This window comes from Amblyomma maculatum, chromosome 1 (genome assembly GCF_055883805.1).
Source record: "Amblyomma maculatum isolate TAMU_Amacu chromosome 1, ASM5588380v1, whole genome shotgun sequence".
Taxonomy (NCBI): domain Eukaryota; kingdom Metazoa; phylum Arthropoda; class Arachnida; order Ixodida; family Ixodidae; genus Amblyomma; species Amblyomma maculatum.
Window position 1 is genome coordinate 10,313,265 of NC_139344.1, and position 16,926 is coordinate 10,330,190.

Sequence of the window (16,926 nt, forward strand, 5' to 3'; positions counted from 1 at the left end):
GACCATTTACCGCAATGTTTTCACTGCCGTTGTCGGGAAGCCGTCAGCATAACTGTCCTGTGATCATGCGGTGCGTGCTCGTGGTTGCATGTCTGGGGTTCTTCTACGGATCATCGCGAGCAGAGAATGCGACAAGTGGCCCCGGCGAGAAATCGGCGACAGTCGTGCCGGCAACGACGACGGCCCCGAGGGGGCAACCAGACGACATTGACTACGGGCATGTCGTGCGAAGCCTCGTGTCCCAGGCCATCGCCAGCATACCACCATCGATACAGAGGAGACTCCTTGGGGCTGACATACGTCCGGAGTGTAGCGTCGCCCTGTTCCGGACGATGCGAGCCTTCACGAACTTCGAGCCGTGGGCGCTGAGACGTGAGTAAACGAACATTTGTTTTAACAAGTGTGGATACCAGCCCGATATAGCAATATAGAACAAATGAAAATGCCCGAAACTTGTGATACCTTCTTTTCACTGCTCAGTGCAAAGAGTTCATGAAACGAACACTACTTTCATATTCCCTGGGTAGCATAAGGTTTTGTTTACGAGGCGACTGGTTTAAGGCTTTGACAAGCTTGTGTCCTTGAACCTTCGGGATATACATGTGTTCTGTCTATGAATGCGAATTTTGCAGCAAAACATATCAGGAATGTGATAGAGCTCAATAATCTGACGATTAGTTAACCCCAATCCAGCAATCAACTTTTCATTTTATTTTTTTGCGCAACGCACAGCACAGATTAATGTCACGGCCAGAGGTTCGCTTCCTTCTATAGACGTCATATTGTGAAGATGGAAGACCATCAGCATAAAATGTGAACCCGGTTCCTAAATTTTTGTCATCGATAGTTTGGCGTCGAATACCAAATGTCAAAAATGGGCACGTGAAAGCTCGTTTAGTTGGTATATAAGGACGTCGTTAAGGGCAGTAACTCCCCCCAAGCAATGTTAACTTCTTCAGCATTACCAAATACACACAATATGACTGTAATTGAGCGGTAAGAATTGCGATAGACGTCATTTTATGAATGTGTGATGCCCGAAAGCCATCTTAACAAGCCTTAAACTGCGCTTTTTTGAGGTTCACTTCTTGGAACCACACTGTCAGTTAAAAAAACTTTTGAAAACGGGGCTCACCTTTGCTATCGACGTCCTTCAATTCCTAATTGTAATACTAGCTCTTAATAGAAACAAAATAAATAAAGAAGGTGAATAGGTAATTGTAGCTAACTGACTGTGTAATCATAAAGTTCTGCCATGCACTACGTAATACCCAACTTGGTTTCAAGCTCGCTCGCACAGAGCGCAAAACGTATCACTCGTGATATTAAAAAAGGAGATTTTAAACGAAAGAAATATCATCCTATATACTCGCAACATCCTAATCAAGGGTATGTGGTTGCTTGAACTATACTTAATAACATCTATATTCATTGCACTCCTGTGTCCTGCCGCTAGTTCACATTTCTGAACTTGCTCCTTCTTTTACCGCCGAAGCTAGTGTGCTTTGGACGTACTCAGTCCGGGTGACGTCAGCAGGAGCGAAGCTACCTGAGTACATTTATTGTCTCTTGCAAAAAGGCTGCAATTCTCCGCGCCGTCGGAATAAACGGCGCATGGACTGCAAACTTTTGCAACGATGGTGTTTACGTAAAGTCTGTCCCCTTGTGATGTTATGCTTGATTAATCGGTCATCATTTGTGTACGCATCATCGCACGCAAATAAATGATGTAAGCTTCAAACGCGTTGGCCAGGTTTTCTTATTATGCGGTGTGCCGGCTTCCAATGGTAAAATGATTCATTGGGAGACTTCTGCGTCATTTTCTCTTCCAGCCTTGCGGAAGTTTTAATCCTAAATTTTGCGATCGGCCTTCGCTAGTTGTTTCTATAGGCGTCATTTCGTCCTTTTCCATCTGTAGCATCTGTCGTGAATTTCTTGGAGCCAAAAAGAATTTAGCAGATAATCATGCACGCCACCTATTTCTGGAAAATAGCCGTTAGAGATATTTGTATGCGCGGTGTATTTTTTAATTCTAAAGTGTCTTTTTAACAACGTAAAAGTGACCAAATATAAACAGCGCCTGCCAAAAGAAAGATGTCATGACGTTTCGGCACCCGCACGGGAGCCTTGCTCACCATGAACAACGTCATCCATCTTTGATTCGGTTTTGTTATGTACCATCCCGTAATCCTTGACTTCAGTACGGAAATCTTTGACAATATAGAAGTTCAGCTCAAGCGTAATTCTTAGTTTGACATTCCGCAATGCACAGCACGACAAGCTACAAAGCATCTTTTAATATTTCCCAAGGTGGAAACCAAACGTCAGGAAGGTTTGAAGGATGACGAATATTTTACCCACATGCGTTGAAGCAATTATATGTTGACGCGAAGGCAGGCGTTACTTTCTTCTCAAAAACTGTCGCTGGAAACTGGTAGGCGTTCACCACTTCGAGCGCAGCAATAAATGATTTAATTTGGGAGGTTATGGAGGAAAACCGAATGCTGCAGAAAAAGCGCACCAAGGGCTAGGACAAAATTTTATATTGATTCTCCTTTTGTCAACATTTTAATGTTCTACAGTCGAAGGGCGTTGCCATTATTAATGTTGTAAGATTTTGCCCTGAATGGCAAAAACTCGCCGGCGCGCTAAGTGTCTATTATTCTCGTATTCCATCATATATTCCTCTAATTAGACTCAATGGGACATGGTTTCTAGTAAGTTACAGTTTCCAGTCATCACCATGGAGAATACGTGAATGATGGCTTCGCTGATTAAATTTCTCATGTCCAAGCAGCCCTGGTAGCGACGAAAAATAAGTCAGACTTCAAATGCTAGCTCGAGAAATTGTTTTGTTGGGATGCCTAAGCCTTCAGGCGTACTTAATTAACCTGCTTCTGCCATTTTCTGAAACCTTCTTTTCCTGTCGTCTTGTATTTTGATTTGCGCTTCGAACGCTTTTTCTCGTCGTTTTCCTCCTTTCTCTCTCGAATGTCGCACGACATTGTCGCAGTCTGAAAAAGTACAGAGAAGTAGAGGGAGGTCACACGCAGGCGTTCTTAGCCGCTTTTCGTGATTACGGAACCAAAGTTGCGTCAACTAGACGCGGAAATGGTAAAAGCTGTTTCGTTTCGTACTCGAAATAATCTACGGTACAGTGGAGGAAAGAAACCGGCACGAATTGCAAATCATCGCTTTATTTATGCTTTTCTGGACTGTCTACAAAAAAGTATAACGCGATTATTTGCTACTATCTATCATCTCGTTTGCGAAATATATAAAAAAAATGTCAGTTAATGGTTATTTATATATCTGCGAAGTAAGTTCAGAAGCTTGTCTGTTGCTTCGTTCTCCAGGTTGAAATGAAACAGTGGAACGGGCCGAATGGGAATCGCTTTGAAAATGAAATCATTACTCAGCCTTGCAAAGCATGCCGAATAAGTTGGCTGCTATATTGGGAAAACAAGCAGCGCTAAAGGCACGTAAGACACAGTGAAGGAAAGCCCGAAAGCGAACTTTGTTCCGTAGACACCACACACTTTTCATGTGCTTGTCCTTGCCACAACGACTGCATCCTGGCGAAACCAGGTCCGCTTAAGCGGGACCGTTCTGGAAACACACTTTGCGCATGTCCTTGCTACGCGATTCTTTTCAATTTCTTCCTATCGCAATTTCAAAGGTATTACTTTTGAACGCAACCACCGTCTAACGAATGTGCAGTACTTGTTATTTCGCTGTGCGCGAGCTTTTCCGGCGCGATTATTGGTCATACCGAAGAAAACAAACTCCATACTCGAGACGTATTGCGCAAGTAGCTTTTTATGGTCGTCACAAGGAGTGCAGAAGTTAGATCGCAACGATGCTTGTCTAGTTTTTACCCCTCTCATTACCTAACCTTCTTTAGTGACACCATAACGCTTGGCGGCAGTGGTACTATAGTTATCACCACCCAGAAATACCTTTGTGACTTGTTTACGTCAATCGGTCATCAGTGTTCTCATTTTGTGCTCCCTGATCCCCCTCAAGAGCGAGAAAACCAAGGTAGAGCTTTGAGCAAAAACCTAAGATCCCTGCCTTTACTTCTGGCCCCGGAGAATTCCAGGATTTTGTGCCACAGGAAGCCCGCAGCTCGAATAATTTCCTCGTGAGAACGGGAGCAGTGAACGCGAAAGTTTTGCATACAATGAGACAAATGCATGGCACTAATAAGTGAACGCTGACGTTAGCTCGGACCATTAGGTTGTGTTAAACCAAAGGAAAAAAACAGCGCTAATTGTTAGACAGAACACACAGAAAGACTAACGTTTTTTTTTTTTTTTTCCTTTGGTTAAACACAATGTCACACCAACTATCCCAGCAAGAGATACTGTTGACCATTAGGTTGGTTGTGTGGCACAGCACAGATTAAGGTCACGGCCAGAGATTCGCTTCCTTCTGCCCGGTCGCTCACTTCACCAAGGCCAACTTCGCCATTTTTAACGTGACAGGTTTGCCATGAGCTAAACTTCGTAGTGATCGACAGGGTGATGACGTCACGGCCACATGACCTCGCGCCACGACACCTCACAAAGCTGGTGTTATAGGTGACGTCTCGCGTGGAATGAGAGAGGTAAAAACTTACTATGAAATGCAAATTTCAGTCCTCGCATGTCTCAAATGTCATTTGATAGACAAATGTCAAATGATAGACGTCATTTTATGAATATGTGATGCCCGAAAGCCATCTTAACAAGCCTAAACTGCGCATTTTTGAGGTTCACTTCGTGGAACCACACAGTCAGTTAAAAAAACTTTTGAAAACGGGGCTCACCCTTGCTATCGACGTTCTTGAATCCCTAAATGTAATATTAGCTCTTAAAATAAAATAAAAAGTATGTAACTGACCTCATCGAAAGCGTAGCTTCAAGAATTTCAGGTTCCGGGTTGGATTCAAACCAACGACCCTTGTATTGCGAGCAAGACACGCTACAGGCTGGGCTACGCACGACTTACGCGCACGGAGAGGTTGTCTGAGGCCTTGCGCGCAGTTCCTTATGAGTGTATGCTGATGTGTAGCGAGTGATTACAAAGGATCCCAGGCCGCTATTGCGTCATGCCCGTAAGGTGAAGGTTAAGAGGGCGCCTAATTATTTCTCTGCTTCAAAAATAGTAGTCGTGTCCGAATTGGAAAAAGTTTCAGTAGACGTTCGGCGGGTCGTGTGAGCTGAATTTCGAATAAGTTTTACCGCGTGCTTAGAAAGACGGCGCTATAAAAATCTGCCTTCTGCCTTAATGTCCCTTACACTGATAAATGTATGCTAGCAATGGTCCTGGTGGGAACTGAGTCCAAACTATATATCCGAGTACTGAGTTTTCAAACTTTTGTGCTTAGCGAGGTCAATTTGGAAGCAACCTTTTCTTACAATTTTACTTTGGAACGTCCTAAAACATTGATGTATCAGCTATTCGAAATCGTGAAATAGCCGTGTGTGAAGTAAAATGCCTAAAGGGACAATGCAAGAGTATATATTCAATATTCGCGCAAGCAGTCTCCTAACTAAAAACAGTTAGCATTTCATTTAAGCATACAATGCAGTATCGAAGAACTTAACAACCCAAGAGCACGACTTTTCGCAATAAAAAAAAAAAGGACATCTGGAAAGAAGATTGGACCTTACTCACGCCAAACACAACTGATATCGTTATAATCACCGTCAGAGTAAACTCGATCCCGCCCCCCAGTGCGAGAAAACTCCTATCAAACTTATCGGTAATAACCCCAGTACAGGGTAATTGTTTGTGTTTTTTTCAGCCGTTTAAAATCTTGTGTTTTTAAAATTACACGTAAAACGTTTGTGTGGGCTGTGCAGGTGAGTTTCGCAGAAAGGTGGACATGGTGTAAAATCTCTGTCCAAGGCTTAATTAGAGCCCAGAGGTAATGAGCTTCTGAGACACACCGTAGGGCTTGTAATGCAGTCCCAGGGTTTCGAATCTGCTGAAAGCCAGGAGGCAGAAATGACTTTCACGAATGCTGAAAGAGCGCCCCTGCGCGACTTCGAAGCTAGCTCTCTGGGATCTAAACCTTCGACAAAGCCTGTACATTATAAAGTCATTAGTAGACGATCATATAACTAAACGCTACGAATAATGCCTTCCTTTTTTTATTTAAAAGAGCTTATTACATTTAGAGGTTGAAGGCCCTCGACGTCAAATGTGAGCGTTGTTTCGAATTCATAATTGGGATCGTGGTTCGAAATATCAAAAGTAAAAAAGAAATATTTCAAAGATTGTTGACTTGGCTTTTCGGGAATGCAGATTCATAAAATGGTGCGTTTCGTTTTTCCTTATATGTCACGTACAGATGTCGTTCATGTATCCGGTAATGTCAAATCAGCAAATACAAATTTTGCAGCATTACCACGCGTAACGACATTTTATATTATTGCAATGCGGGAAAATGAACTCAACAAGCAGCTGCCCAGTCAGCATTTTTCACATTCGAGGTTTCGAAACACGTAAAAGGTTGAAAACAAAATTAAACACAAAGTTCACCTTACATGATGACCGGCTTTAATTTCGCAATACAATATTTCCCCTTCAAACAGAAATTTATAAACATTGATTAGGTAAATTTATTTAATAATTGGTGCAATCATTTAACTCTAAATTGTATATAATGTCCGCCTTGATGTAAAACGAATTCATAGGTCACGCGGGAGATATCTCGTATATCTCCAGTAGGTTTGAAACTAAAGAAGCTGCTAAGCGATAAAGACAAGAAGAATAAGATTGGGATGGAGCGCATTTGGCAAGCACTCACAGATTATGACTAGCAGCTTACCGGTATCGCTCAAGAGGAAAGTATATAACAGTTGCATCTTACCTATACTCACCTATGGGGCTGAAACGTGGAGGCTAACCAAGAGAGTTCTACTTAAGTTGAGGACAACCCAGATGGCTATGGAACGAAAAATGGTAGGGGTAACATTGAGAGACAGGAAGCGTGCGGAGTGGGTCAGAGAAATAACCCAAGTTACCGAATTCTACTAATGGTCCTCGGAACATCTGTTCCGCGCACTGCTTGCACTGGGCAGGCCTCATTCCCGTACCCTAATTTCATCTGAGGTATCGCCAATTTCAGCTTCTGTAGTAAAATCCGCACTAATTTCTTCCCATCTCTTAGCGATGTTTTTCCTCTTCAAGCTCTCTTCCCACAAGAGTTTGAAGGATTATGTGACTATTTATGGATGCCTTCAGTATATCAGGAACTCTTTGAAGGTTAGGCAATGACCTTTTATTAGCTTGCCTAACTTGTGTTTGGCTACGATGCATACGTATAAAGCGGTTATAAGTAGCAGCATAACGTCGGAGACTATACGCGAAGCAAGGTCGTCGAGAATTAATCGCCACTACCTCCGGCTGTCCAGATATATTACCAGCGTTACTCGGGGCGAGGCAAGGCTTCAAGCGACCCCTTTGAGAGGTCCACAGGTGGCCGTCCGCGACGCATGAGCGCTTTCAAAGCCTGCCGAGTTCCTCGCAATCTCGGCGAGTGCGCGGCCGCGTGCGTGCGTATCGTCCGCTTGAGCCTGTTGTTCCCGTCACATCCTAGCTTGACAACAACTTCCCACCTGTCCAGCGATGCAGGGAGTGGTCGTAAGCATGTACCGCTGTGAGATGCGAAAACGTCCTCTCGCTGACAGTGAGGGCAAGTGTTGAGATCCTGGAGGTATAGCCCAGTTACAGCCAAAGACGAAGAGTCGGCTCCGTGGCGTTTCTGTGTCGAGGAGACATTAGCGAGCGTAACCGCCGCCGTGGACGTCCTTGCGCACGTTAGGTGTAGTCAAGGCCGAAGAGGAGATTTCTATCGGAGACTGCGACACCGCTAGTAGCATTGCTAAGCGTTCTAAACGCCTCCCTGCGTGTACGCGCACGTGGACGCAAAAGGGTCGGCTGCAGTTAAAAAACGATCGGTGCCTGCGCGCGCTCTTTGAAAGCGCGTTTTTCCGCAAGGAAAAGAGACCGCACTTGTGTATTCTAGTATATACGCTAAATTGCCGCGGATTTGGCCGCTGGCAGCGCGAAAGGATGTAAGCTATTCAATGTATAAGCCTTGCTAATACGCAAGGAATTTCTGTGTAACATCCCGCTGCCAACGTACCCCGAAATTTCGAATGAATTTTAGCAAAACATTTTAGAGCTAATTTTTCACACATTGTTGAAAATGCATAATAGGAGTCAATATATACGCAGATACTCTCTAATCAGTATTGTAGATTTTGCCATTTAGTTTCGGCAATGTATGTCGTTGATTTTCTATGCCATTTTTAATTACTCGTTGTGAGCACAGGACAAATCTCAGACGCAAAATTTTGCTGCGCATCGGAAGTTTAGACCATTGTTATGAATATGTTCATGAAAATAACTTACAATATTCGACTGCTTCCTCCCAATTATATTTAACAAAGACAGACCTTTGATTTTCCATGGAAGTTTCAGATAATCGGTGCTAGCGCAGAAATGAAATTAACGTAGGGGAAGCTTAGCTCATTTCCATCTAATCTGTACTACAGTGTGTTGCAATATCTTACAGTTGCGGCTAAATTAAAGAGGGTGTCCTAGAAAGCTGGACCTGAAAAATTCTGCAAGCATTCGTACTGCGCAACATGTAGCCAATGCTTAGATCCGATATACACGTTCCATGCAGTGCAGTAGAACCCATTATTCTTCTTTATAATCGTTTTCAATACTAAACAGTCCGTTCTTAGCTTTGAGCACTTATTTTTGCATATACGACCATCCGTTGAGTGCGGCTCAGTTACTGTTGCAGTCAGGGGAAGTGCGGCTTTTGTCCACCCTGCACAAAAAGCCATGTCACGTAGTATGGCAAACTTACTTTTACAAAGGAATTAGATTACCAATTACTTACTTAGAAACCGCGCTAATTAACTTAAATTACGTTACCTATTGCTGCTCCCAATAATTCTTAACTTAAATGCATCTACTTCGGAAGCAAAGCGAGACGAATATGGTTACACAGTAAGAAAGAGAATCAGGGTTGAGGGGGAGCCTCATTTCCCAAACCAAGGCAATGTCTTGAGAAAGAGGCTTGTCTTTGTTTTTTCCTTTGACTTCAGAAGGCGAACGAAAAACACTAAGTAAACACAATAAGCAAAACAGCAACCTCTCAAAGACGCTGCGCAAATACTGTCTTCCTGAGAAATTCTATCCCGAGAAACTATTATCTCCCTCTTCCCTATAGCACTAATCATTTCAGGAGAAAGTATTCACTTTTTGCTGAAAACTCATTGTCATAAAAAGTCGGTTACATTACATTACTCAATTACTATGTACCGCCGCAGTGGTGCAGTGGTGAGATGCCCGGCTGTTGTGCATGAGTTCCCGGGTTTGATCCTGACCGCCGGCGGCTGCGTTTCGATCGAGGCGAAACGGAGAGGCGTCCGTGTGCAGTGGATGTCAGTGCACGTTAAAAATCCCGAGGAGGTCGAAATTACTCCGGAGACCTCCACTACCGGCTCCTCTTTCTCTCTTTCTACTTTTACTACCACATTCCTCCCTGCTTCTACGGCGCGGTTCAGGTGTCCACAGAAACAAGAAGGACAGATACTACGCCGTTCCCTTCCTGTGAATCAATTATTTACGCACGCACGCACGCACTCACGCACGCACGCACACACACACACACACACACACACACACACACACACACACACACACACACACACACACACACACACACACACACACACACACACACACACACACACACACACACACACACACACACACACACACACACACACACACACACACACACACACACACACACACACACACACACACACACACACACACACACACACACACACACACACACACACACACACACACACACACACACACACACACACACACACACACATATATATATATATATATAAGAAGGACGGTCCACCGTCCGAAACTGTTGGAATAAAATAGATAATCGGGAAAGTTGTGCGACATCCTGTTTGAATTTAACTCTGGCCCATAAGTAACAAGCAATCCATGTCTATACATACATATATATATATATATATATATATATATATATATATATATATATATATATATATATATATATATGTGTGTGTGTGAAGGAAATAAGCGAACAGTCGGCGATGCCAAGGAAAGCATTGGGGATTATGTTTTATGTCTTTTTTTTTTAATTTTTACTTGGATAATCACAGAAATGAGTAATGTAATCTGCTTAGGGGAAAGATAATTAAACACAAAGTAGAAGAAAAAACAACGTACCGATGGTGGGGACCGAACCCACGACCTCCGAATATCGCGTCCGGTGCTCTTCCAACTGAGCTACATCGGCCGCTGTCCCCCCTGCAACTTTCTCGGGTATTAGTGTTGTCTGTATACAAACCTTGAGAGTGTTCACCAGCGCCACCCTCAACCATAGCGGTGGACTTGGAACGTCCCATGTTACCGCCAGCGTCACGTAGAACGTGATTAAGAGCGAGGGCGAAAACTGTGCTAGAACCCTCTTATGCTACCTATGGCTTCAAGACTGCCAGAACCGAGACCCCCGTAAGCAGATCAATTAAGGGGAAATGAGGGTGCTCGTTATAATACATGAAGGAAAGAAGCCAACAGCCGGCGATGCATTCCTATATATATATATATTGTTATATATACTCAATTACTAGGAAGCAAAAGTAATGCATTACATTAAGAATTATCAGAAACCGTAATTCTGTCAAAGTAATTTCATTACAGTAATACAAGTAGTCTCATGTGTGAGCTGCCGCATCAATATTTCGCACCTAATGACTCTTTTTCTGTGGACACTAGCTGGAATTTTGTCTCTTGGAACAGCTTTCGGGCACAGAGAGGGAAGGGTAGGCTGCACAAACACATGGGCACTGACTTTCGATTGATATATAACTTCTTCACGTGAACTTTAGCGTCAATGTATTTGTCTCGCCTTCATTTCGGCAGGGTTGAAAACGTGTGTTCGTTTGTCCACAAGACAAAATTTGGCCAAATTGTTTGAATTGTCTACTTTATGAAGTATGGGCCATGGAACAATGATAACGTTCCGGATGGCTTTAATTTTCTTTCGACAGCTGGAAAATACCCATGAAGTTTGTTTTCTTTCCCAAGCAAGTTATATATTGTGACTCTGTTGGTCATACACGTGACGAAACGCTGTCGAAGTCACTTCGAAAAAGATGAAAACATGTCTGAAAGTCTGTCACAATAATTATTTGTGAGAGCCCGCATTTCCATGACCGAAATGTTTTGTGGCACTCACTTCAGATGACCAAACAAAAGTATTCATTTGTTCTTGAGATAAGATAGAGTTTCTGCCGTGTTCTTAGAGATCAGTTCTGACTGACAGGTTATATGTTTGCATCGGTGCTCGATGCTTCTGGCTTAACTAAAATATTTGTGTTCCTTGACCACTGCCGTAAATTTTATCTCACTGATAAGTATTTTGCTTGCTCGCAGTGTTCGACGCGACGGGAAAGTACCCAACGGGGCTGCTCGATGGCTCCCGCACTGACCTGGGCGCCTTCGATGAGTGCATCGACACCGTCGTGCGCGACAGTTTCGGCCATGCCCTCTCGCACGGCCAGTATTGCAACTTACTGGTGTATGCGAAGAACGCCAGTGCCTTTATGGGAAGAGTGGAGTCCGTCTTGCCTATCATGCATCCTCTGGTGAGACTGCATGCCATAAAACGGTAGGGCAAGGGGTTAGCCAACAAAATTTTTATGCTTGCAATTTTTAATTTAAATAGCTGTAGCGGGTTGCTTACAGTGAGGCGGTGGGAACGCTACTTCGTATAAAATCGCTGTCACGATACGATAACACCCTAAAAGCCTACGACGACAGCGCTAAAGAAGAGTGCTGAGATCGTGTAAACACTTACATTAACGAGGTGCGATGATCTATAAGTTATGCTAAGTCCCGCATGACAGGGCAAGCTTTTAATCGATTCAGCCCAAACGGGTTACACCGCGCATTTCAGTTTTACATGTACGTTCATCTGCCTATGGTGCTCCACTATATAAAAAAAAAAAATCTTTAAAGAGCACAAAAATGTCAGTCTACTTTGTACTTCAAAAGTGCGGCCTACCTTCTGCAAATTTGCGGCCGAAACGCATCATAACTAGGTAAGCTTGCGGTTTCTGAATGTGTGGCGAGTTGCATGGATGCTGCGCTCGTGGTGAGTGCCTGTGAACGCAACTGTAACTGAACTTTAAAAAAACTTTAAAAAGATTTTTAAAAAGGTTTTAAAAGCTTCAAGCAAGGTAATATATCCCCAGAGGTAGGTCGTGCTCGCAATAATATTGCAAAAATGTTTAAAATACAGATCAAGAAGGCTAATATTAGCAAAAAAAAATTCAGCGCAGGCTCTATTTCTGTTTATTCATTCGCATCGCTTGCAGTAACAGGCACTAATCACAACAAGAAAAATTAATATCGAATCAGCTGATTAAACATGTGTTAGCAAAAATTGTAACAGTTTACGCTGCTTTATATAGGTTTTTGTATACAGCGAGCGCGCGCCCTTCTCAGCTCGTTTCTTTAGGATGAATCGAAGGCGGTGCAAATATTGTCTTGCTTTCTTGTCACTTGGGGAAGTTTTCCTGAAGTTTTTACATTCCATTCATTCTACAATCTAAAAAAGATACTAGTTTTTTAGGAGGCGCATTCATTCATCGTGTCTCAATCGCAGGAAAGTAAATGTATCCCCACATACAGCGACAACATTTAGGGCAATGGAAATGCAATTACATAAAAGATAACTCAATGTGGTAACAGCGAAAGGAAGCGTTTCAAAAAAAGCTAGAAAAGATGACAAAATAAGTGCAGTGAAAACGCCTCAAACGTCTTACGCGAAGCACGTAAAAACATAATTAAATTCTTTTCTTTAACATGGTAACTTGCTTTGTCAATGACATGGTTGTAGAGTGTGGGTTACTAAATGCGTTTTAAATGCCAAAGCAACCCTTCGTACATGCCTGCTAGACTCTCTTTAGAGAGGTTAGCACGCATGTCCGAGGCTGGGCTTTTGAGATCATGCTTCGTCGCATTAGCTTATTTATAGTTCTCCACGCTGCTCGAGAGCCTTAATGGAGATTTGACCCTGATCGATAAGGTCGTTGAATAAGATCTTGATGAGAAGTTTCTCCGCCGCCTTAGCACTCCTGCTAAATTTGCACCATGCCCTTTTGTTTTTCAGTTCACGTACTACAAGAAGTACTTCACATACAAGGAACTTGCCATCATTCGACTTGGCATCTGCTTTTTAGACGACTGCAGCCAGCAAGACCTGCAAAATTTAGTGGACGCAGGTACGTCTCGTTCAGAACTGCAACTGCATGGTTCACGCACACTGCGTGCAGCGTAAAGAAGGACGCACGAGTTTGGAGAAAAGTGAAGTAGTGCTTCGGAATAAAAAAAAAAAAATAGAGGGGGCAGGTGATGCCTCTACAGCAACCGCTGTAGCACTGGCGTGAATGCCTCCGCATGTCAGCCGCAGCCTCGGCACATATCTTTATTAAAGCCGACTCCGCATCAGCTTTCTCACAAGGCGGTCTTGACCATCGCGAGTATTGCCGACACTTCCTGAAGAGGTACATCACTTATAACATAAAGGGAACATGGTCTAGCGGTGCATCGCACGAAAAAGATAACTCGGCCCTTTTTATTTGTCACTGTGCTCATCTGGCGGCTTGTCGTTTCTTCAGTTTCCCACCTCACTTGTTCATGAAGTTTCTCACTTTCAGCGTATCAATAACGCTGCTGAGTGCTCATATAGACGTCACCAATATGTTATAAATTCCCAGTGTTCCAAAAGTGTCCCTTCATAAATCCTTGCCACTAGATGGACCAATGTGCTAACTAAATTTACAAAGCTTTTCAAGCCCCACGAACCAGATATGGGATGCCGAGAGTACTGTGGCCTAGTAGGAAGTATTCACTCTCCAAAGTTAAACTGTAAATGTTAATTAACCAACTCTTTTCTGTTGGCTGCAAGAAAACAGCGTCGTTCAAATATTGTTGACCACCTTGAGAAATAGCTCACTGAATGTTTTGGACTCAAGTACCTATCACGTAGCTTTATTTACCGGGCCTGAACAAAAGTTCCTTCGGGGTTAGCTGGTTGCACATATCTCTCACCCAATGATCGCGCCAAGCATGCACTTCAGAGAAATACAAATTTTCTTCAATGAGGCGCTTGTTGCAACGTTTAAGTAGCATTTTGTCTCGCGCAAGCTTCCATATATTGCGTGTTTAGTTTACGCCTACTTGGAAACAACTTGATCATGTAAACTCTACATTCATCCAATCTCTACCGCGTAACCCGCCGCTCACACGGCCCTATCTGTCAAGCAGTTTCTGACCAGAAAAAACATTACCGTGATGGAGCATCCTCCTTATTCGCCTGATTTGGCTCCATGTGACTTTTCTTATTCCCTAAAGTTAAATCTTTTTTAAAGGGAACCCATTTTACCTCAGTTGAAGAGTTTCAGGCAAAAACAGAGAATCTCCTGAAGGGCCTTCCAAAAACGCCGTTCCAGAACTGTTACGAGCAATGGCAGCACCGAATGCAGAAGTGTGAGAATGGTGAAGGCGACTACTTTGAAGGTGATAATGCCACAGAAAACTGATTCTCTAAGTACAATAATTTATTGGATCAGTCTCGTTTTTTTTTTTTTCTGTTACCCTTCTTATAATCAACCATATATAATCAATCTGATGCTTCTTAATGGAGATTTTTCAGGAGATCTAAAGATTGCAAGAGTAGTTCACGTATATAAAGGTGGGGGTGCATCAAATATTAATAATTATAGGCCACATTTTGCCCTAACTATATTCTCTAAAATATTTGAGCGCGTTTTAATGGCAGACTAACTGCTTTGTTTTCGGAAACGTCACATAATAGCTGACGCCCGTATAACTTCCAAGAAAAAAAAGTCTGTAGAGCAGGTATTTCTACATATAAAAGATCAAATTATTGAAAACATATAAAAGAAACTTCTAACCCTAGGTTTGTTTATAGACCTTAGGAAATAATTTGATACTGTGCAACATGGTATATTGATAGAAAAGCTAGAGGTGTGTGGAATCAGAGGCGTTGCGCTTAGGCTAATTGAGACATACGTAAAGGGCAGATCCCAATATGTAATTATTAACAATCATATATCGATAAAATTGGAGATCCAACATGGAGTTCCTCAAGGATCAATTTCGGGCGCTCTACTATTTTTTAATCTACGTCAACGACATAAATATGATACCAGAATCCCTTTACGTAATTATGTATGCAGATGACATTGAAATATTTTTTACTGGAGCAACAAAAGAATGTCTAGAAAAAATGGTTAATGAATACTTATTAAAACTCTCCACGTAGTTGCAAACCAATCATATAGACCTAAATGTAACAGAATCTAAATATGTAACCTTCAAACCCGTCAGTAAGCGAGACCTCAGCTCTACAATACAGCTGAGGTATTATGAAGGTACCCTGCTGGAGGAGGTTCCTGGGCAGAAATTTTTGGGGGTTTTATTTAGCAGTGATATTTCATGGAAAACTCATATCGATAACCATAAGTCTGATTTGACACGTGTTACAGGTCGTCTTTACAGAATTCAACACTTAATCCCATCTTGGTTGAAACAAACCCTCTATTACTCTCTTTTCTACTCAAGAATAGCCTATTCTATATGTCTGCGGCACTACTGATTACAATTACCAAAAATTAATTACTTTACAGAAGCACGTATTCGTATATGCGAAAATTATCATGATGATAAACATAAACTAAGAACTTACCCACTCCTTCTGAAGTACAGTATACTGAAGGTACACAGGGTTTACTACTTTAAGCTGCTGCAATGGATAAACAAGAATCGTTTACACAAAGCTCCTACAGACAGATTGAGCCTGTATGCAATCAGGGATCCTAAAATAAAGATACCTATAACCGGAACAAATTATGGTCGTCAAACACTGTCCTTCCATGTTAAAAAAATGCTCAATAGAAGAGATATCCCTATAAATTACTACAAATTTTTTTCCGCATTTAAGAAAGATTGTAAGAGAGTTATTTTATGTAGTGGTATTGCATATGCCAGGTAATATTACTCTGCCCGCGCATGCTTTTGCTCATTTGTTGTTCAGTATTTCTTTGTTACCTTACCAGTGCGTTATTGTACTTAAATCGTTTGTCCGGTGTATATATTTGATCGTGCTAGTTTTTTACATGACCTATCTTTTAAAATGTAAAAAGAACTCATCCCTCTGATATAGGGTTTTGTACTCTGTATATTTAATTTTATTTTTATTATTTTTGCATGCCTGTGAAACTCACTATAAAAATGTACCTGGTAAGTATTATCATTCATTTTGTACCTACATATATTTTTTGCACATATTGCGCACAAATGTCACTATTGTTTTGGTTCCTCCGTTTTATGTTCTGATCAAGGATACTGTTGTGTGCCAGCCGGCCGTACCATTCTATTTTCGTTGCTTACTGATCATGTAGTAGGGAGCTAAGACCCCGTCAGGTGACCAAGCCTTTAGCCTCAGCCTCTTTTCAGGCAAATGTCTAAGAAAGAAAGAAAGAAAGAAAGAAAGAAAGAAAGAAAGAAAGAAAGAAAGAAAGAAAGAAAGAAAGAAAGAAAGAAAGAAAGAAAGAAAGAAAGAAAGAAAGAAAGAGAGAGAGGAATCAAAGCAGTTGAGGTAGGGTAAGGCAATGAGAAACGGTCAACCTTACAGCGACCATATCTTTTCTTTTCATCGGCGACGCAGATACTCGTCGCACGCAGTGATCAAGAATGCACCGTTTGCATCGCCCCCCCCCCCCCCCCCCCCCCCCCCAGTATCTAGCATCTCTCGGCCTTGCAATA

At 42.3% G+C, this 16,926-nt stretch overlaps 1 protein-coding gene across 1 annotated transcript in view; it reads left to right on the plus strand.

Annotated features, from left to right (window-relative positions):
• Positions 1–65: 65 nt before the first annotated feature.
• LOC146201633 (nose resistant to fluoxetine protein 6-like) overlaps positions 66–16,926 on the plus strand; it is a 55,159-nt gene continuing 38,298 nt past the window's right edge. Inside the window, exons 1-3 of the mRNA XM_084598931.1 lie at positions 66–372; positions 11,506–11,717; positions 13,247–13,358. Of these exons, the coding sequence (XP_084455057.1) occupies positions 66–372; positions 11,506–11,717; positions 13,247–13,358 (631 nt within the window). The remainder of the gene's footprint in view (positions 373–11,505; positions 11,718–13,246; positions 13,359–16,926) is intronic.